Source organism: Octodon degus, unplaced genomic scaffold (assembly GCF_000260255.1).
Source record: "Octodon degus isolate 3935 unplaced genomic scaffold, OctDeg1.0 scaffold00223, whole genome shotgun sequence".
NCBI classification, from domain to species: Eukaryota; Metazoa; Chordata; class Mammalia; order Rodentia; family Octodontidae; genus Octodon; species Octodon degus.
The window spans coordinates 232,519-256,149 of NW_004524799.1; the positions used below are offsets into that span (position 1 = coordinate 232,519).

Here is a 23,631-nt window from a genome sequence, read left to right on the forward strand (position 1 = left end):
CATTCTCTTAATGAATAGAATGATTTGTTCTAATGGTGTTTGTAAATAGGATCTCAAGTCTGCATCTTGTACAGCAATTAGCCACTAAGAAGAATATATGCAGTGTGTTATTTGTTGAAACTGTACTTCTGATTGGATTTGAAGCTGTCTCATTGCTATCTGTTTATCAATAAAACTTTGAAAAAAAGTAATAAAAAAAGGATATTTGGATTTCTACTCCAGTAGCAGTGCCAGCACACAGCTGGAGATGTGAGTGGAGAGAAAAAGGCAACCACAGGGCTGAGGAAACTGGCAAATCATAAGCCAGTACCTCTCTTCTGAGGATGATTAAAAACTGATGAGGACATTTTAAATAACTGCATACCTCCCAGAGAGCTTCCAGTTTCAGTGACCATTTAGCAGCCCTTGTTGTTTGAGACTTGGTTGGCACTGCTGACTTAAATCTTGGGACTGAAAGGAAAACTTAAAGGGCTCCCTCAAGTTGGATATGGAGGGGCATTGGTGCCCCCAGTGTGAGCCCAAGATCCTTTTCTAGAAGAATGCTTCCAAAACCCAGGCATTGGTCAGAGGGTGGGTTCACTGACAGATAGCCTGAGGTTTGTACCCCTGCAACATACTGTCTGATGTTTGGCAAAGTACTCAAGCTCTATAAGTTTCGATGTCCCGACCTAGAAAGTGAAGCTATGACAAGAATCAAAAGCATCAGCATGTGTAAAGTCACTACCTTTATGTGGAGCAGAAACTCAGGAGGCTGCAGTTAGTCCTTCTCTACCAGTTGAGTGAAGAAGATCATTTCAGTCTCACCCACCTCCCTCACCTTTTCTGACATCACATAAACACTTCTTGGACTTTGAGGAAATAAAAAGAATCCTCTCATTAAAAAAAGTTTGGAATTCTTTTTTATTTTCTTTATTTTTTAATGTTTTTAGCACCAGGTCTACAGGGTCTCACTATACAGATCAGATTCATAGTGATTTTCCTGTTTACAGTCTCACAAGCAATGGGATCACAGGGGCACACCACCACACCCAGTCTCAATTGCTGTCCCACCATGACCTGGGGGATCGAACCTGGGTCCCTGCGTCTGCCTAAACAGGCACTTTAATCTGCTGAGTTATCTGGCCATCCCTTATTTTATTTTATTTTAGAATGAAAACAAATAGCAGAAACAAAGACAAAAACTAACAAGGGACAGTGCACATGATACAGAGTTTCAAAGCAAGAATAAAAATTTAACAGTGCTTGTTATATTATATATTTTCATCTCAAATCTGTTGTGCAAATTAATAGATATAGGTATGCAAAATTGGTCAAATAATTGAACATTAATGCTTGCTTTCAATAAACTTTAATTTTTCTTATTTTTCTTTACTTTATATGTTTTTAAATTTTATTTTAGGGGCCTGGGAGATAGCTCAGTAGAATAAACGCTTGCCTGGCAAGTGCAAGGGCCTGAGTTCAGTCCCTGGTTCCCGCCAAAAAATAAAATAAGATAAATTTTATTTTAAAGACAGAATATTAATTGATAAGACATTAGCAATGGTACACATTTAGAAGAACAAGATGAGAAATGTTCAGCAGCGGCTTTTGTATTGCACTTTGCTGTCTTATATGTAGTTACTCAGACTATAGATAATAGCACACAGTTAGTCAACAGGAAAATTTTAAACATCAACCGACACTTTCAAAAAACTGACGGAAATGAGTACTACAATCATTTCAGTTTTCCCAAATACATACTTGCATGATTTTCCCCCTTACTTTTTTTCCCTCTTTTCTCTTTCCCTCATCTTTATTTGTATTCCTTATGTTCAGTTTCTTTCCATCTTACCATATCTATTATTCCTTTCAGATTTTATTTATTCTTTCAGGTTCTTACACTAGGGAGACAATGCAATGTTTACACATGTGGGTCTGATTTATTTCACTTATGTGTATACCCTCTAGTTGCATCCATTTACCAATAAAGGCCCTGAACATGCTGGATCTTGTCTGATCTTGGAAGATAAGCAGTGTTGGGCCCCATCAGCACTTGAATGGGAGTTTAGAATTCTTTAAGACAAAATGGATCAGGTGGGCCATTTTTCCCTCTCTCCCACCCCTTGGCTCTATCGGCCTTCAATTCGCAGATCAATCCTAATGGGACTCTTCTTCCAACAGATTTGACAACTCACTGGCTTCCCATCTTGAACTGCCTTCTGACTACTTGCCTTCTTGCCCTGCAAATTACTCAGATGATTCTAAAACCTGGCGCCCTGTGGAGATCCTTAGGCTGATAAGCAGATACCAAAATGATGTCTCAGACAGGAGAATCTGTGCCTCTGTATCAGCCCCAAAGACCTGCAGCATTGAGCGTGTGCTGAGGAAAACAGAAAGATTTCAGAAATGGCTGCAGGCCAAGCGCCTCACTCCAGACTTGGTACAGGTGAGTGTGTAGGCTATAGGTGTGGGAGTGGGCACAGGGAGAGAGAAAAAGAAAGGGAAGGAGGGAGTAAGTGAGGGAGAGAAGGAGGGAGGAGGAGTGAAAGAAAGAGCATGTGAGAGATCTATTCCAATCCCACATTTCATCTGAAAAATAAAAAGGAGATATTTTGGCCCTTCTAAACTATAATATAAACTACAATAAAACAGAGTGACTTAAAGCAAGACAAGAACTTAAGATTTACTTGTAAGGATCTGTCCCATTGTCACCTGCCTTCTTTTTGATGTGACCTTTGGAGATTATTTGAGAAATAGTTCCCTGCTGCCACGTCAGGCAGAAGTTTTCACAGGATTCCTTCTAGTACCCAACCCCTGACAGGGTGTAACACCTGCCACAGACCCCTGGCAGCCTTCACCAGCTCCCAGGATAGGTGAGCATCCCCTCACAGAAGTTCCCATGTATATCCTATTTCACAACACACACAGACCACTTTGAAAATCAGCTTCCTCTTCTATGCCCCACTGTAAGGAAGAACCAAACCTCCATCATTACAGAAGCAAACTCTGATAATGCAGCACCCTCTTCTGTCTTGAGTGCTCCCCACCCACTGCCATGAGTCTACTCATGCAGCCCTGGGAACCTCAGCAAATAGATGGTGCTGTCAGTTCCTGCCTGCACTATTGTCTTCTTTGTTGAAACCAGCACAGCCATGGGCCTGCATGCATGCACATCCAGCTAAGTCTTTAAGGTGGAAGACACCACCTCTAAAGACTGAGGAACAGCTCACCTTCAGCAAAGATGGAAAGGAAGAGGCTCACTGTAACTTCCCTACCCTAGCAAGGCTTGAGAACTTGAATTGCCCTGCTCATGGGAACACTAAGACTACTTTCCACCCTCCCTGTGCCATACTACCTCTTCTACATGGCCACATAAAGCTACCTGGGTTGGTTCTGAGAGCTAACAGACCCTCCCCTGGCATCTTTAAGATGAAGAACATACAGCAAAAAGATTCACTGGTTCCTGGATATATCTTCCATATAAAAAGTCCAGCTTTGCTCTTAGGTTGTGTGGAATGATGGGCATTTTCATGTGTCAACTTGGAGTGAACACAGAATGCTCAGGAATCTGAGCCAAATAGTATTCTGAAGGCCAGCCAAATAGCTGGGTGGTAGGGAGACAGGGAGATGGCTCAGTAAAATAAGTGCTTCCCTGGAAAGCACAAGGGCCTGAATTCTATCCCCAGTTCTGCCAAAATTAAATAAATAAATAAACAAATAGCTCCATGGATTAAAGGGTTCCATTCCGGGGCCTGCTGTGCCAGCAACTGAGACTTGGCATGGTGGTGGTGTATGCCTATAATCCCAGCTCTTGGGAGGCTATAAAAAGGTGGATCACTACAAGTCCAATCTAGTAGTGAGACCCTGAAGACCCTGTAGACCCTTCCCTAAAATACAGAAAAAAATTAGTATTCTGAGTGTTTCTGTGAAGGCCATATGCCATTCCACAGCTGGTGCTGAGGCTTGGGAAAGATCCTTAGGAGACTGTTTCCACTTTGCCACAATATGTGCTGAGGGCCACAGCAAGGTAGACAAGGAGTGCAGGAAGAGCAGAGAACTTCTCACTTCAGAATTTCTTGAAAATCCCACTGCCTTTTTCTGCCTTCAGTTGTCAAGTCCCATACTGCAAAGTACAGTCCCCAAAAAAAGACTACCTCCACCCAGGACATGGACAACACAGCAGAGAAAAGAAGGTCATATAGCACAAGCTATATGAGAATCTATGTAAGGTGGATAGACTAGACTTAGGCTTTGAAGTAAGGACAAAAATTTCCCATTGACCTCTAGACACCTCCATAACAAAATAGAGTAGGAATTATGCCAAGGAAAGTGGCAAGTCCAAAACAACCTGCCAGATATACTCAATGTCATTTACCTTTTTTCTTTTTAATGTATCTGGTACAGAGTCTTACTAGGCACCTCTGACTCATAGTGATCCTCCTGTTTTCAGCCGCCCTAGAGCTGGGATTATAGGTGTACACCACCCCTCCTGGTCTTGGTGGCCTGCTCAACATGCCCAAGGTTGGGGCTGGCAAGGCATATGGTGCTGGGGATGGAACCCCGGTCCCTGTGCTTGCCTAAGCAGGCACTTAGTCCTCTGGGATATCTTGTAGGCCCTAATATTACTTATCTTGATAGATATAAATAATGGAGTGTAGGGGAAAGGCCCTTGGAGTCTGGGGACTAGGGTTTAAGTTCTAGTTCTGTCATTAAAATCTGTGGCAAAATGAGAAGGAACAGAGATCCAGGAGGAACAGAGAACTTCTGATTCCCACTCATCCATTCAGCAAGTTTCAACAACTCTGCTACATCCTGGGATTCAATGAGTCAGACACAAGCTCCACTCCCTGGCACTTATATAGAGACAAGAGCAACATAGTTGCCACAAAGCAACACAGTTGATACTGTAACATTCTGTATGGGGACAAGGAACACGACTGACTTGAGTCTTTCATTTACTGAGTTGACCTTGACTTTAAGTCCAGAGCTTCCCTACTCTGCTCTGACATCCCTGCTTGCCTCTTGGGAGGAGGGCCAAAGGCAGTGGTGCTGGACGTATGACACACATGCTGCAGCAGGAACACAAAGCCCCGGCTGTCAATACATAAGCCAAGCTGCCCCAGCAGCAGAACATTAGTTAATAGTTATTTTTTCTAAACTAAAACCCCAGTATTCAGTTTAATTGCAGTGTTGGCACCCTGTGACAGATAAATGGGTTTTGGGTTGCAGTTTGGGCAGGCAGTCTCTAAAGGGTTTGTCACCACTGGCCTAGGGTTTATATCAAAGACTTTCCCAGCTCTGACGTTCTTTGACTGGCTAGGACTCTGCTTCATTCATTTAGCAAACATTGACTGAATGTCCACCAGGTGCTGTGCTAGGCCCTTGAATTCTCTTGTTTCTCAAATGCCAGCAAATGGTAACTGCCATGCCTGATTTATTCATCCTAATGAGTTTATAGATATGAAGATGCTACACTAGAAATGCACAGCAAGTAGCATTCTTAAAATAAGTGAGTCCTTTTCTTTATTGTGCTAAAAATTTGTTCTACTATTTTAGCATCTTGCTTTACATCCAGCTAACAAGTCCCCCTTGTTTCTGCCCAAAGAGCACCCACTAACAGAGCCCTGCAAGATAGCCCAGTGAGGAACCATTTAGGACCGTACCTTTACACATCTGTTCATCCCCACCAGACCTCATCTAGCAGTACCCAAATGTTGCTATTTTCTTCTTAACAAAATTCATCTATCAAACAGTTTCAAATGATTCTGCCTTTACCAAAAGCAGAAAAAAATTACTTATCCCCCAAGGGAACTAAAAACAAATGTTCAAGTCAAAGTTTTAATTGAATACTCACAACAACATATTTATAATAGTCAAAAGGTGGGAACACCCCAAATGTCCATCAAGTAATAAATGCAAAGTGGATTGTAGCCACACTGTGAAATATTATACAGCTGTATAAAAAGGAAATGTGTACTGATTCATGCAATAGCATGGATGAACCTTGCAGGCATGCTCCGTAAAACAAGCCAGACACAGAACGGCCATACATGATTCAATTTACAGGAAATATCCAAAATAGACCAATTCATAGAGACAAAAAATAGATTAGTATTTTCCAGGAGCTAAGGGGAGGGGAGAATTGGGAGTGTATGTTTAATGTGTGCAGGATTTCTTTCGGAGGTGATGAAAAAGATCTGTAATTAGAGAGTGATACTGGTTGCACAACATTAAAATGTACTAAAAGCCACTAAACTGTGCACTGCCAAGTGGTGAATTTGGCTTCATAAGAATTTCAGTTTGATAATTAGTAAGTCATTTGAAAAATAACCTATCCTGTGAGTCTGTTCTCTTTGAGCCATTTGATGGGCAGCCAACTTATAACTTAATTTATGCCAAGATGTCAACAGCTAGTAGCATTTCACCATTGGCCCTCCAAAAAAACATCTGGGTATAAAGCCAATATTGCAAAGTTTGCACTAGCCCATCTCTCACTGTCTTAGTCCTTCCTGACAGTGCTGCCTCTGCCACCATGGGCTCCACATCTGTGAATTCAACCAACCACTGATTGCAAGTATTCTAAAGAAACTGTCTGTACTAAACACATGCAGACTTTTCTTCTGTCACCATTCCGTAAACAATACAGTATAACAATTTACACAGCATTCAGGTTACTATAAATAATCTAGAGATGATTTAAAGTATAGAAATGGATGTACATGGGTTCCAGGCAAATATTATACTACTACATATCAAGGAATTGTACATCTGTACTTTTATAACCATGGAGGATCCAGAGACAAGTCCCCTGTGGTTACTGACAAACAACTGCACATCCTTGTGTTTTTCTACCAAGCCCAGATGTGGTCCCAGACTCCTTCTCCATTATTTGCCAAGCAAGCAGCCTCTATCTTTGATCTCAGCTGGAATAAGATGAAATCTTTGAATGACCATTAATCCCAGCTTTGGCTGAACAGCTCTGACCTATTTTTTTGATAATTCTTTAGACATGAATGCTGATTTCTGGTTTGGAAAGCATGATCTTTTTATACTTACATGGAAGTTTCAGCTGCCAGCTGAAGAACTACTATAGGACGGACAAAGGGTAGGGACACACACCCCTTCCTTCCACTAGGCCACATGGCACCACGCCAACCCCGTCTAACAGTCAGTCTGGCCCCAAGGATTCTCTTGGTGTTTGACTTAAGTGTGTTTTCTCTCATTTCCTCAAGAGCCACTTTCCAACAAAGATCTAGGCCAAAGCTCTCAATTTCGTCCAGCTGTAATGTGTGCTGTGCACATGCGAGTGTGTCAGCTCATGTTTGCGGAAGAAAAAGAAACCACAACAAACTAATATGCTTTGCTCAGAGAACTGACAAGGCAGAGATGAGAGGAGAAAAAAATATCCAAGAAACAAAAGTAAATTGAAGGGAGGAAAGATGTGAATGGCCCAGGGTCTTGGCAGACTGACTCTTTCATGAATAAAGTCAGCTTGCATGAAAAGTCCCAGCAGTCATCAACGGAGGCTGTCTGGGGCCCCTCCTGCAGGGCGAAGGACAGCTTTGTCTTAAAGACATTGGGCTACAGCAGGAGCTGCCCACAAGGAAGACAGGAAGAAGGGGAAGAAATAAGTGTGTGTGTGTGTGTGTGTGTGTGTGTGTGTAGCACTTACACAAATAAATAAATAAATAAACACACGTGACTTTGCTCCTTGGAACACTGCATTGCTTGGGTGGGAATATCCCACCCTAGATTGCTACTCCACAGACAGAACCACAGCCAACAGCACCACGCAGAGTTTCCCATGATGTGTTTGCTCGCAAAACCCAAAGAGGGCTTCCTCAGCTAATATGTCAAGTGAAAAAAGATAAGCACCAGAGGCATCCCGTGGCTAATGAGAGGAAATCATGAATCCTCCACGGTGTCCGTCTCTTGGCCCCTCGAGTCAGATCCATCACTTCTGGCGTCCTCCTAAAAGCAGATCCTATTCCTGCAGAAGGAATGGACTGGATGGCCACAGAGCCTCTCCTCCCACTAGATGGCGGGATAGAGTACTCCAGCAGCTTTGTTTACTCAGACTGCGGCAATTTTACTTTAATTTTTTTTACTTTTTATTTTTTATTTTTTGAACTGGCACCTGTTGTTATTGTGGGTCCCATGGTCTGGTGCAGGAATAGGGCATACAGGCCACAATAGTCTGCTCCACATCACTGTCTTGTGTTCACCTCCCTTGGGACAGTGCCCGGTAGCCAGCAAGAATCCTGCTGCTGCACGATTATGCCTTTTTTTGCCCCAGATGACCTATAGTACCCAAAGCACAATTAGCCTCAAAGAAGGTGTTGCCTCAGGAGGAGAAGGGATAACTCTGTAGCCTGTGGATGCACCCTGGGCATTGTCTTTCTTCTCCTGCCAGCCCTGTGATGGCTAGGAAATTTGACAGTACCCCAGGTTCCAAACCTGGCCACTCTTGTCCTTTCCATGTTGACTTCAAGGAGGAACTTGTTCCAACCCCCAACCCCCAAATCCCAACCCCCAACCCACTGAGGATGAAGTGGTGGAACTGTGCAGGAAACTCACAGCGTTCGCCATGTCTACATACACTTGGACTGGACTCGGTGTCTCCGTGTAGATGATGGCCAGGCAGAGGGACACCCGTCCTGAGACCCTGACAATTTTAATTGTTATATTGCCATTATTTTTTTCCTTGTCTCTTGTTTCTTCTATTACCCCCCCTTTTTTTTACAAATATTTAGAGAGAGTATAGCAATAATTGATGTGTCATTAGAAGTAGTACTCATTTAGAAGACCAAAATAACAGGTATTTCAAGCATGGTTTTTGTGTTACACATTGCTGTCCTCACTGTAGTTGCTTAGTTCGCAGATACTAGCATATAGAATTAGTCAGGGTGAGGAGTCTACCCATTAACTACTATTTTCAAAAACCTGATGGAGATTCTTAGGACCATTGCCTTAACTATCTTGTTTATATAAATGAACGGTTTTATCCCTACCGTATTTCCTAACTTTTCTCCTTTCTCTCTCTTCATTGTTTAATCCTTAAGTTCTTTCTTTCCCTTTAACTGTGTTATACTTTTCAATTTTTACTTATTCTTTTGAGTTCTAACAACTAGGGAGACAATATGTATTTATACATGAGAGCCTAGTTTGTTTCCCTTATGAGTATAGCTTCAAGGTGCATACACTTACCTATAAAGGCTTCAAGTTTATATTTCTTTATAGCTGAGTAATACTCCATTGTATAAAAATACCACATCTTTTTCATCCATTCCTCAGGTGATGGGCATCTTGGTTATTTCCAAGATGTGACTATCACAAATTGTGCTGCTATAAACATAGGCACACATATATCACTATGATATGATGTTTTCAGTTCTTTTGGAAAAATTCCCAGAAGGGGGATAGCTAGAAAGAATGGGATTTCCAGTCCTAGTTTTTTAAGGAGTCTCCACACTGATTTCCATAATGGTTGCACCAGAGGTGAAGAAGGGTTCCTTATTCCCCACAGCCTCTCCAATATTTGTTGTTGGTTGATTTCTTTATCCTTTTTTTTTTTTTTTTTCGATACTGGTGATTGAACTCAGGACCTTGTGCTTGCCAGGCAGGCACTTATTCTACTGAGCTATCTCGCTGGCCCTATAGAATCAGAGAGTGAACACCCCAGTGGGAAGACCTTCCTAGACTCATATTTATACAAGATAGGTTATGATAAAGTATTTAGTGAAGATAGAAATTGTATATTGGTTTCATACCTATGTTTCAGACTATAAATACTTTTAATCCCTCATGAACTACCAACCATTCAAAAACACTGTATTAGACATTGTAGAAGACAACATGACTGTACTGGTACTGTCAAGGAAAGACGGTTGATTGATGACTGTATCTTTTTCATGCTTATACAACATTAGAGTGAAGGATGGAATGACTAATAGTGGGAAAAGAAAGTTAAACAATCAATTGGCCTGGCCAGTGCCACAGGAGGCAACATTCCTTTCATGCTCTCTAGTGAACGCTTCAGGATCACAGCCCCAACACAGAGACATGGTGATTGTGAGATCATGAGACCTTGCTTCCCAAGCCCCTTGGGAAGTAACCACTACGCATTGTCTGCTGTTCATAGGAATTTCCAGAATGGCATATTTCATGTATGGGATCGATACAAGTGTCCCCACAACCCTACCTTGTCTTTCTCCTGAATTCCTGAGAGCTGATGCAACTAGAATTTTAATTAATGGAATCTGTTTAGAGATAGAATCATTGAGACTTAGTACCTCTCATTTGTGACAGAAGGGTTATTTAGAAGGACAAACAAACTTTACCTATTAATGTCCTTGTCTCCACTGTATCATAGTAGACTCATAGAAAAAAAGACATAGAACACCTAGTCCATCCATTAAAATGACCTTTAAATCACTCTCAGTAGAGCTCATGAATGAAAAAGAGGCAGTGAGAGGCTTTCCCAGTCTTTTGTTTTGTTTTGTTTTGTTCTGTTTGTGTTTTTGTTATTTTGGTGGAACTGGGGATCAAACACAGGCCCTTGCACTTGCCAGGGAAGTGCTTATTCTACTGAGCCATCTCCCCAGCCCCACCCCCAGTCTTGATACAGTCAAATTGAGAAAGAAAACAGAAGCAAGACAAGACTAAAGGAAATGTAGGCATGAGATGGGTCACTAAGGTCCCAATCCAGAGGATGTTCAAATGTGGAATAAGAGGCAGCCCCCTGCCAAAACAGAACTGTGGCCTGAAAAGTCATCAAGAGAGACCATCCAAGGCAGTCTTCATTTTTATAAGACTCTCAGCTTGCCTTCAACCTAGATTAACATCTAGGTTGAAGACAATGCGCAGTGGCTACTTCCCATGGGGCACGGGAAGCAAGGTCTCATGCTTAGTCAACCAAGCTACCTTTCAAACAATCAAACCATATATTGTTCTTGCTATAAAATTATCCCTTTGATAGCTCACTATCCTTATGCAGATGGACAACAATTTCCTTTTTTCACTAGTTTCACTTAACATACATTCAGTTATTTGCAGCCAACTATGGTCCAAAAATATTAAACGGAAAATTCCAGAAGTATCTATTTTAAATAATTTTTGTTACAGCACAATTGTTTTATTTTATTATTGGTTATTGTTGTTAATCTGTAGAATTTTGCATATTCATAGTTTCAGGCATCCACAGAACATGTTGGAATATATCCCCTGGAGAAAGGGAGGACCACTATACTGTGGAACAAATGCTTTTGCTCTAAGTGTGACTTGACTCAGAGGTCCAAATTGGTTGTGCCTCTACATAGGTCCACATGATATAAAATAACACGAGGTTAAACTATATAATCATATAGTACTTACCTATAAAGAACATGTTGTGGGTCCAGCCAAATAGCTCAAGGAGTGAAAGCACATGCAAGCAGGCGTAGGGGCCAGGGATTTGAGCCCCAGGCCTGCTGTACTGGCCCTGCCCCCAGGGAACACTGAGAGGGCAATTGAGACTGGGCGTGGTAGCATGCTCCTGTAATCTCAGCTATTGGGAGGCTGTAAACAGGACGATCACTATGAGTCCAATTTAGTAGTGAGACATTGTTGACCCTTCCCTAAAATATAAGCAAAAAGAACATCATGTGGAAGAATTAATGATAGAATTAATTTATGTATGTTCCAAAATTTGTTTAGTTCGGCCACAAACCCCTCAACAAATATTTTAATTTGGAAATATGAAGACTTTTTTCTAATTAAAAGCCAATAACAGTCATTAGCCATTAACAATAACAGAAGAAAAGGAGAAAATTACCAAACCAGGAATTTCAAAATATTATCTATTGAATAACAGAGAAATAAGTGACATTGTAATAACACACCAAGAAAATAATAATGATGAAAACTTACATTCCCTCAATCTGTGATGCAGCATTTTCCAAATCACTGTTCAGGGGAAATCTGGAAATCAGTATAATGTATTAAGCAACTGTTTTTTGGTTTTTTTTTCTTTTCAAAGTTTTATTGATAAACATTTAAGCAACTGTTGACAACGTTCAGCCATTACCGTGGGAAGATAATACAAAAAATATTAAAATACACATTAATTTGTTCCTGTTATCTATATGGGTAATTTATAGCAATTATAATTTTTCCAGTTACATTAGCTCTTCTTGCTAAGGATTATCAAGAATCTTCTGGAAAGCTTGATTTGTAAACGCTTTCCTTGAATTAATAAGTGCATAGTATATTTACTTCCAGTTTATATATGACCACTGACCACAGAGCAATATATCCATTTGCTGAAGACCAAACCAGATTTCTACTCACCAAACCATCCTTATGTTATAGATTCTTGAAATTAACGCTTACCAATTCAAACTTTCAAAATATTTGTACCTTCTCCACATCCTCAGTCCTTTTTCCCATATGGCCACTCCCCTTGTATAGAAACATATTAAACATGATGTTAACTGAAACCCCCTATGGCTAGATTTTAGTTTACAGAACAGAATCCTTGATATATCCCATTAACTATGATCTTAGATTAAATCTTTGACTCTGGGCTATCACTTTAGCATGAATACTAACTACTAATACTACATAATCTTTAGTTTTGATAAGGGGTCAGTGAATGATTAGGAGATGATGAAAGGCTTTAGTTTTTATAAGGAGATAAAACAAAAATTTTATCAATGTCCCAGTTGTTAATAAAAAATGTGTTAAACAGAACAGGGCCAAAGAGAAAATCTTATTTCTCTATGAGCGTGAATCCATTCATTGTTCAGCAAAGTCAGTTAACCAATTATTAATCATCTTAATTTTCTTGCTTCCCTAGTCTCCTTTATAGTGTTATCCTGAGAATCACTGTATCATTGAATACCTCACTAACATCTATAGAATTTAAATCTGTTGCACTTTTCTGCTTAAAAATGAAATAACCAGGTCAAATAAAAAAATTAAGTTAGTCTGGAATGATTTGATTAAAAGAATCTTCAGTAGCTCCAAAAATTCATCACCTCTCCTTCTGGAGATTCATACATCATTGTACTAACAACCTGTTTTAGAATATTTGCTGTGATCAATCCACTAATCACCAATTTGTCTGATCTACTCTCTTGCTCCTTTTGAACATCAGAAATGGGCTTTTATGCCCATTCTGTTCTCTGCACTCACGCCCTGTAGTTCATCAATAGCATGTACAAGATCTTTGAGACTCTTACAGGATGGGGAACTCACTCTGAAAAATAAAGCTTTCCTTTATCCATCTTGATTTCCACTTCTGTTCATGACATTTTGCTCTACCCTTTTCAGATCGAAGTCCCAATGCCTGACAAATAAGACAACCAGACAATAGAAGAGATGACTTTTTTATTTTGCTATGCACCAAAACTTTCTGCATTATCTTATTAGACAAATCCCCTTTCAGAAAAGACGTCTCCTAGTGTTTTTGAGCCTATCATAGTTTTAGCACTTAAAGCCCCACATCACAAGAAATCTTTCAGTCCCAGGCCAATCAAAATGGTAAATTGCCCTATCTCCTAAAGATATTTTGGGCTAAATCACCGTAGAGTACTTTGCCTGTTTTTTGAACTTCACTTCAGTTGAACCCTACAATATTAGAATATTGTAATACTGTATCATCAAGTCCTGCTATTTGTTGTGACCATGTTGCCATGTTACGCTGTTGCATTGATCAGCTGTTTGTTTGCTTTTCATGACAATATAATATTACAGTGTGCGGTACTCCCACAATTTATACATTCTACTGTTGATAGCCATTTGAGTCTTTTTGACTTTGAGCTCCTGTAAACTGAAATTGCCACTAATATTCTTGCTCATATCTTTTTCTGAACATACGTGCACCAAAGTACAACTTCTGGATTATAGCATGTATATTGAGAGAGATTTAGTAGGCACTAGCAAAGAGTTTTTCACTGATTTCCTCTCATATGCAGAGGCAGAGAGAATTCTTTTGTCCCTTATTTCCATCAATGCTTATTATTGTTAATGTTTTAGTCATTGTAGCGGGTATCTAGAGATCTCATTGTGTGGCCTCCTTTGCATTTTCTGATAGCTAATGATGTCGAGACTTTTTCATAAATAGTACTTATTGGCTGCCTTGCTCTTATCTTTAGGAAAGTGCTGCCTTTAGTCCATGCTTTATTGGTTTGTCTATCTTTGTTACTGACTTATACAAGTTGTACAAGTTATCCTATAGATATATATTCATTGTCAGGTACATATATTGCAGAACTTCTCCTAGTCCACTTTACATACCTCTTTCCTTCTATGTAAACCTCCTTGACATATGCAGAGAATTTGTCCAAAAGTGTGCTTCTCCTACATAGCACACTCAGCATTTCCCCTTTCCTTGTAAGGTGGGAAGGCACCATTTCTGCATGGATTCACAGAGCCCTGTGACTCGTCTCCTTGCCTTCCACCTTTCCTCTCTTAAGCGTATCACCAACCTGGTCACCTACTACCCTTCCCCCAAACAGATCTTTTCTCTTCCCAACTGAACTTTCTTTTCTTCTTTTTATAGCTTTTATGTTTAATTATCAAAGTAACACGTACAGCCAATCCTCTGTCTCCATGGGTTCTACGCGGTGAATTCAATCAAACACAGACTAAATATATTCTTAAAATGTTGGGTCTGTACTGAACATGTAGAGACTAGTATCTTGTCATTATTCACTAAACAATAGAGGGTAACAGCTATTTATATAGAATTTGCATTTTATTAGGTATTATAAGTCCTCTAGAGAGTATTTAAGTTATACAGCAGGATGTCTGTAGGTTCTACGTAAATGTTGTGTCATTTACAGGCTCTATACAAATACTTTCTGCTAGGAGGATCTAAAATCAATCCCCATGGATACTAAGGGACAAGTGTACTCATTATAAAAATGCATAAAGTCTACATTTATTTTAAAAACTCAGGGCTGGGAGAGTAGCTCAGGCATAGAACATTCACCTAGCAAGCATAAGGCCCTGGGTTTCATCTCCAGCATGGGGAAGTGGGGAGAAGAAAGGAAAGGGAAGGGAAGGGAAGGGAAGGGAAGGGAGGGAAGGGAAGGGAGGGAAAGGAAAACAGAGAGAGAAATCACTTATGGTGAGGAAATTACTGTTAATAAATTGAAGTGTTTCCTTCCAGTTTTTCTAGCCATACTTATCTTGTTTACAAATAGGTTTAATATGTAATGTTGCATATTCTGCTGTGAGTTAATATTATGCCCCACATCACTGAGACTCCTCATAAGCAACATTTCATTACATGGATATAACACAATTTTATTCACTATTCTTCAATACGTTGTTTGATTTTCACTTATCACAAATAATGCTTTGAAGATGATTTCTTTGCAACATCTCTCTGAATTTCATATTATGTCTCTGAGACAAATTTTCTTTGCTGACTACTTTTTATGGGCCAGGCATGCTTCATATACATTTAGCACCAATCATTGTCAGGACCCTTTGAGATATTCTTGCTTCCATGTTGCTAGTGGGAAATCTGAGGTGTAGAGAGATGAACATACTTTGTTGTAGGTCCTGCAACTAGCACTCTTTGGAACTAGGCTTTGAGAACAAGCCTGTCTCCTGCCTCCTGAAGTCTCACTCTTACACACTACACTCTGCTGCCTCCCTACTCTTCTGTGGTGAAATGAGTAGGTGAAGGGATATAAAGCTTTTCACATTTTTGAATGTACTTTGCCAAACTGAATTTAACTCCCATCAGAAAGTTTTGAGGACCCTCATGGCATCCTTGTGAGTAACAACTTTGTCTCTACAGAATCAGATCTAAACTCCTAAATATGATACTCAAGCGCTACAGAGTAAGGTTCCAACTTATTTTTCCCAGTCTTCTCCTCTAGTGAATTCATAGGCTAGGCTGCATCCCATGGGCCACATGTGCCCTCTAATGCTGCTTCTTGTCTTTGATCAATTCTAACTCTTTAGCTTGAAATGTACTGACATCCTCCCACCACAGAAAGGATCAAGTAGATGTGAAGCCACCCAGGATACAGGGGAGTTGAGAGCTATAAAGATGGATAGAATAGGGTTACAATACAGACAGGAGGTTTACGGGGGGTAGGTGTAGCTCAGTGGTAGATGTTGGGGTAAACTGAGGCATGACCAAGACCACCAAGCCTGGAAAAGTTGAATCAACAAGCAAAATTTATTTGGGCCTGGGTGCAGGCAGGCCAAGGAATGATAAGATCATAGGCCCAGACTGACGGACAGGGTTAAGGGGTTTTCTTGGCTTTTTGTTGTTTGTTTGTTTGTTTGTTTAATGTATTTAGTACAGGGTCTACAGGGTCTCACTACACAGATTGGACTCAGTGATCCTTCTGTTTTCAGCCTCCCATGCTCTGGGATTACAAGCATGTGCCACCAAGCCCAGTCTCAATCACTACCTCAGTGCACCCCAGGAGCAGGACCAGCACAGCTTGTGGTGCCGGAGATCAAACTCCGGGCCGTGTGCTCTGCCAAAGCAGTTGCTTTAGTCCACTGAGCTATCTGGCCAGCCCTGGTAAGGTTTTATAAGGATGTTTTGATGAGAGAGATGTATGGCAGGAAGGAGTGGGATATTTCTAGTCTGGGTCTGGGGGAGGTGGGAGTCTTGCTGACATCCATATCTTGCAGCTGTGACGGTGTGGGGAAGTTGCTTATCCATCTCCTTTTGGAAGTGCTGGTTCCCTGCAATCTCTGTGTCTCTGCAGTTGCATCATCAGCTCTACTCAGGGGGTTTTTCTTCTATGTCCAGGCAGGGGTCTGACAATAGAGAGCTTACATAGTATGCACAAGGCCTGATGGTCCAAGCAGCAAAAAAGAACAAGTGAAGAAGAAAGGAGGTTTGGTCCAGCAGGAGCTCTTCTCAAGTATCCAGAGAATACATCACTGACTCCTCCTTGAGATTTGTCTTCATAAGCAAATCTATCCCACTGGAAGCTCCACACCTGCAACCCTGATCCACAAATTGTCTATATAGGTCTCTTCTTCCATCCAGGTTCTTTTCAGACTTCCATGCCACACTCAGGGCATTTAGGCTTTAGTAAGGTATCTCAGTCAGGTCAAAAAAAAGAGAAAAAAATTGTCATGAGAGATTTAAAGAAAGCCAAAATCAGTGTTGTGGCTTCCTGATATGTCAACTTGGCCAGGCCAAACTACATTTCCCAGAATTCTTTTTCTTATATGTTTATCCTTCCACTGGGCCATAGAGAGATTCTATTGGAGCTTTAGGAGGGCAGAAGTGAAACAATGGTCCTTTGTTAGCTGCACAATGTGGTTTACCTGATAGCTCACCTTGCCAGTAAGAACCTGTGGCTGGGCTTGCAACCACTCTCTTTTACTCTGGCTCCTCTTTCTGCTTCTCTGATCCACTGGACCAGCATGAACGCCATACCAAAGGAGGCCAACTACAGGACACTGCACCATCCAAGTCAAGAGCCATAAAAATTAACCTGGATTTCAGTCAGTCCTCTAGGCCCCAGCTTGGGCTTGTGGGTTCAATCTTGTCCTTGCTCTTCCCCCACTTTATGTCTGCCCTCTCTTTCCCACTGTCTGCCCTATGGACTTAAGCTCCAGCATCAGGTGGGAGCATAGTGCCCTTACAGAGACTGCTTATCCAGCACCCACACTATATAAAGCCAAGACCCTACAAAAATGTTTTAAATATCCTGGGCTACGGACATAGCTGTGTTACAGCATATGATTAGCATGAAGGAGGCCCTGGTTTGCATCTCTGGCACTAAAACAAAAACAAAACCTTGTGATTCTACTTCTCTGAACCCTGATGGATACAGGCGGTACAACCTCGACAGAAGGGTCAGGGGGAAGAAGAAGCCCAGTAGCCCTTCTCCCAGGCCAGCATCAGGGCTCTCCTGACAATCACAATTCTCTCTGAGCCTCCTAGAGCACAGGCCCTTTGTATAGCAGAAATCACAGAGCTGAGTGTCTATGGATATTTCTACAAGCTTGAATGCACAGCTGAGCTGTCAGAAGCACTTGACTTGCTGTCTTTTGATGAGAGAGAGGACAGAGGGGAGAGAAGCAGCAGCTTATAGAAATAAAAAGAAATATCCCAGTAGAGAATTATGACCATCCATAGCACACATGAATCAAAATGACAGACCATGAAATAATGTGTTTTACTCTACATCAACTGCCCTGCCTTCTCCAACTAGCAGCTGAATTGCCTGCCACAATAATTATTTCATCTGCCAAGGTGAAAAATCCTTGAGCAACCCACAAACACTTTAGTGGCAAAGTCCTGGTGGTCTAGGAATGGAGAAAAGTGGAAGTCAATGTTGGAGATGGGAAGAAAGTATAGTGAGCCCTTCCTGGTCCTTGTCTCTGTCCAGGAAGTTTATATTTATAATCTCATGGATTGGAATCCCATCCAGTTCATTCCAATCTACCACTTCTTGAGCAACCCATGGCAAGAATAAAGACACTAAAGCATATTTATAGGTATGGGGAGCCAAGGGGTCCTAAATCCAGCCATGGTGATGGCTCTCCAGAGCAAAGGCCCTTCCCCAAGCCAATGGAATACAAGGTAGAAAAAAGGGAAGCAAGAAGTTGGCTTGGAGATGTGAGATACAGAGATGTGCCAGAAGACACTGGTAGAGACAAAAGAATGGCTACAGCTACCTAGGGAAATCATGCATTCGGTGTGCCTCTTCATTACTCCTATATGGGGAACCCCTCGCTCACGTTGAAACAGAGCTTCTCTCAGCCCCTCCACACCTGAGACAACATTCCACAAGGGCTCACTCCAGAACCTCTGCAGGGTACTACAAATTTAAACAAAGAGAAGCTCTGCCCAAAGAAAAGATGCCACCGGAAGCTAGAGGAGCTGCCTGCCATAAAAACTAGTTCTGTGAGAGTCAGAACTTCTGGTGCAAAGGAAACCTTCCATATCTCTTGCCTGACCCCAACAAGTCTGTTCAGTTTTCAATTTAGTGTAGATACGCTAATTCATTCTGATGTGATCCGAGGCAAAGTCCAAATGCTATCCTCTCCCTTCGCTCATTTTCTCTCTCTGCTTCTATCTTTTGCACCTGACTTTCTATCAGTGACTTTCTCAGTAACAAAGTTTCAGGAAACCTGAGTTGGTCAGCTCAGGCAAATGGTAGCAGAGAAATTTCCTAAAGGGGGAAGGAATCTCTCCTAAACCTGCCATAGTTACAGATTGCAAAGTAAAACTGAAATGATTTAGGAACTATCTACAGCTTCCTCTCCCTCCTCTAGTACCTGAAACCATGAACTAAGGAGCTCTGCCTTAGCTACAAGGACATTTCCGGATGTCTCCACTATTAAAATCATCCAAGTGGTTTCTCCAAAATAATCACTGTTATGGCAGGCACTTCTAGAACGGAATCCAACAAACCAAAATGTCTTGCATTGTGTCTGAGTTTCAAAGGAAAAAGTAATCACAAAGAACTTTACTAAAAGGAAAAAAATATTGGAGTAGGAAAGAACTGTGAGATGTTTCTCTTAACAGCAAACTGAGTAGGAGTTTTAATGATGCCGAATACAACAAGACTTGAAAATGTGTTGTGTAACTTTTGGCTTAATCATCCATAACAAATGAAATGCTATTGAATTGTCATTGTTTTAATTATGGTGCATCGATTAAGTGTGATGCATGATTAATGTCATTCTTGTTTTCACAAGCATATTTAATGACTAAATCATGTAAAAGGTGTTCGAGTGTGTGATCTGGAAGTAATTTTATTAGTACTAGAACTTTCTCTTCTTTTCCTTGGGTGCTAGGAGACCTTGAGAAGAGTCAAGTTCAAAGTAAAACTTCCCCTCAGTTTTTCAAATCTAGCTAGTGAGGATGACCTTTCTACTGCTGACCTCTGATCCAAGATGATATCTTAGTTACTTTTTCAGTTGCAGAGACAAAACATCCGAGACCCACAGCTAAGGAAGGAGAGGCTTATTTCAACTCACAGTTTGTAGAGGTTTCAACCTGTAGTCAGCTGGCTCCATCACAGGGTGGCCTGGCAAAATCGCAAAGGAGATACAGTTCATGGTAGGCAGAAAGCAGCAAAGCAGCAAAGTAGGAAGGTGTAGCAAAGTCACCAGAGCAGCCCTCTTTCTGTCCTTTATATTTTATTCAGGCTCCCTGCCCATAGGGCAGATAGCACTCCCACCCAGGATGGAACACTCAGTCCTACCACCACACGATAAATCTATCCCAGCATCACACCCTCAATCCCAACATCACACACCCTAGAACCAGCCACCTCTGAAGAGTTCCACCTATGAGCATAGGAGCTTTGGGGGACTTCTAGACACAAGTCATAACAGAGGGAAAGGCCACACTTCTGCTCTTAGGTTTTCTAAGAGCAGTTCATGTTCTTTCCTTTCACACATTTATATATCCACCAAAGCAGATATTCAAATATGTTCAGTAGTGATAAATCTTTGTATTTTGAGTAATATTTTGTTTATGAAACAGTCAAAAGTCATTCAGGGCCAAGTTGGATGATTATATGAAATGAGCTTGAACAAAATATGCATGAACAGAGCCCTGGGTTGTTGACTGCTTTACAAAAAAAGGGTGGGGGATTCAACACATTGCAGAGTCAGAAGCTGAGTTTCAGTAGGTCCACAACTTCTGGTCCCCACCTTCTCTCCTTTTCTCATGCCTCAATAAAGCTACATTTGTCTAGTTTGGTGAGTGACTCCAGAAAAACAAAGATCAAAGATTCTATGAGCCCACTTTCTGGGGAAGTTTGTGGTTATGTCATCTGTCTTAGCCTGTGTTGTTTTGTTATGCCTGAATACCACAAACCAATGTATGAAGAATAGAGGTGTATTTAGCTCATGGTACTAGAAGCTGTGAGGTCTCAAAGCCTAGCAGTAGTGTTTGGTAAGGGCATTTGTGCTCTATGATGATATGGTGGGAGATAGCACATCACAAAACAGGCAAACTGCTAACTTTCGTCTCTCCTCCTATAAATTATAAAGCCACTGAAACCATCATGGGGGCCACACCTTATGACACCATCTAATCCTACTTATTTCCTAAATATCCCCCACCCAAATGCCATTAATATGAATGTGGGTAATAAAATTTCAACCTTGAACTTTCTTTCTTTCTTTCTTTCTTCTTTCTTTCTTTCTTTCTTTCTTTCTTTCTTTCTTTCTTTCTTGTTTGTTTTGGTGATACTGGGTATTGATCCTAGGAGCACTGTACCACTGAGCTACATTTCTATGCCTTTTTTGGTGACAAAATCTTGCTAAATTTCCCAGGCTTACATTAAACCCATGATCTTCTTGTCTCAGCTTCCAAAGTAGTTGGGATTACAGGCAAATGCCAACCATGAACTTTTGAGGAACACATTCAAATCATAGCACCATTCCTGGCCAGAATTTGGCATGGTAGTTTCCAGGTCTTGAACTCTAGTAACCAGCAAAGATGCATCTGTTGCTTCTGCCTCTCTTTCATGGGCCTCCAACCACCCGGGCTCAGGATATCTCTACTTCTTTCTGTGGTTTTTCCTTATCCTCTTTCTCAGCTAGATCCCAAATCTAAAACCAACAACAGAATCAGAATAATTGGCTTAACTCTTCATCATCAGCCCATTGAGTAGAGCCTTTCACAGCCATCACCCCCATCCATCCCTAAGAAGGTGGTCATGGGAGGGGAGCATCAGTTAGAAGGATATAGTATCAAAAACTCCTCTGCTGCTGAAGCTGATGCTCATGGTAGAGACAATGATGCATGCCATTTGCTGAGTGCAGAGCATGTGCCTCTCACCATGCCAAGCCTTTTGCATGCATGTTCTACAAGGCTTATGAGCTGAGTCTGTTTAATTCCAAAGAGGCAATGAGACAGGCATAGGTAGAAATTCCAACAATTTCTCCAGTCCTTCCATCATGCTAAAACAGACTATTCAGTAGCCTGACTTCTTGCATCTTTTGCTGGCTAAAATGGTCAAAACAGTACATTGCAGTATCTCCCTGCCCCAACACAGAAAGTTTAAAAGGGAAGCAGCAAGGATCCCGGTTCTTCTTTGTTCTCATCACTCATCACCCTGAAGTATAGCAGGGGATGATGGCCAAGTGGACTCAGTACATGGCCCTTGGATGGCTGGTGCCCACTCAAAGGCCACCTGCACTCTTGATTCTTCCTGAAACCATTCTTGCTGCCTGGAAGTGAGTTAAAGCCTTCTGAGAAGGCACAGCCAGCTCTTTGAAGTGATTTTAGAGGTGATTTAGAGGTCCCTCCCAAGAGGCTCATCCTTCATTCTTTTGTTTGTATTTTTGTTTGTTTGATTGATTGATGGATTTCCTGATTTTTTTTAGGTGTGTGTGTGTGTGTGTGTGTGTGTGTGTGTGTGTGTGTGCAGGGTCTCACTATGCACCTCAGACTTGTAGTGATCCTCCTGTTTTCTGCCTCCCTAGTGCTGAGATTACAGGTGTGCATCACCATGCCCAGATTCCATCGCTGGCTCAGCACACCCAGGGGCAGATGTCTGTGCAGCATGTGGTGTCAGGACTCAAACCCTGGCCCCTGCGCTTACCTAAGCAAGCACTTAGTCTGCTGAGCTATCTCACTGACCCTGATTCTTGATTTATAAGCAGTATCTCACTATGTTCCCCAGGCTGATCTTAAACTTGTGAGCTTGAGCAATCCTCCTACCTTGCACTCCTAAGTAGCTAGACTACAGCTGCACACCATGCCACCCCTAGGTTTCTGCATTTCTGCATCAACCTTATCATAAGGTGCACACCCCCATCTAAAGGATGATTCTTTGAGTCTCAACAGCCAAAAACCTCCAGGGAACAATGTCAGCTGTCTGAGGAATAACATCTTTATTCCACCTACTGTCCTTATTCTACCAGTGAAAATGTACAACCTCTTGTGTTTGCATCCAAGATGAAAGAAGCACTTTACTTCTAAGACAGGAAAGCTGAATTGTACCCAGCTCCTTATTGCCCATGCTCCCTGTCTGTGTTCCTCAGACTTGTCTGATAACAAGAATGACAACCCAGATACCTGCCAAAAATACAGAGTCCTAGGTCCCTACTAGACCTGCCTATCCAGAATTTTTAGAAAAAGTTTTAAGAATCTGTATTTTTATAGCACTCTGAAACTGGAGTCACCTTTCCAGTTTAGGACACACTACCCATTCTAAAATCACGACGCCACCCCCCTTTCTCTGCCTATTAAATCTCTCCCTACCTCCGGGGAGTTGGGTATGTAGGAAAGCTTGGGCTCCAATAAGCAGCATGATGTTTATCAAGCCACTTCTCTTTTGGGGATCTTATTTTTGTCTAGAAAATTGAAATGTTCTTCTAGTAGATCACTTGATAATACAATCTACCATTTGCATTTGGCAGCATGGGGCCTGAAAATTAATTGGCACAATACCATCCACAATGTTTTGAAGCCCTTTTTCAGTCAAACACTTTAATTTTCCACAAGAGCTCCCAAGGCAAGAGAGAATTAAAGGCTCCAGGTTTCTGTGTGTTATCTGGATAACACCTGGGCTAAGGCCTAACAGAGGGCCTGAGGCTGGGAACCTCCTGAAAGTATTAGTCATTTCCTTCTCCCAACTTTGTCACGCCAACCACATTTTCAAATAGTCCCTCAGAGGATTTGCATCTGCCACGTACGTGCATTTCCCC

At 41.4% G+C, this 23,631-nt stretch overlaps 1 protein-coding gene across 1 annotated transcript in view; it reads left to right on the forward strand.

Moving 5' to 3' along the window:
• CUNHXorf36 (chromosome unknown CXorf36 homolog) overlaps positions 1-23,631 on the forward strand; it is a 74,377-nt gene that overhangs the window by 19,860 nt on the left and 30,886 nt on the right. The window contains exon 2 of the mRNA XM_004645302.2: positions 2,161-2,425. Within this exon, the coding sequence (XP_004645359.1) occupies positions 2,161-2,425 (265 nt within the window). The remainder of the gene's footprint in view (positions 1-2,160; positions 2,426-23,631) is intronic.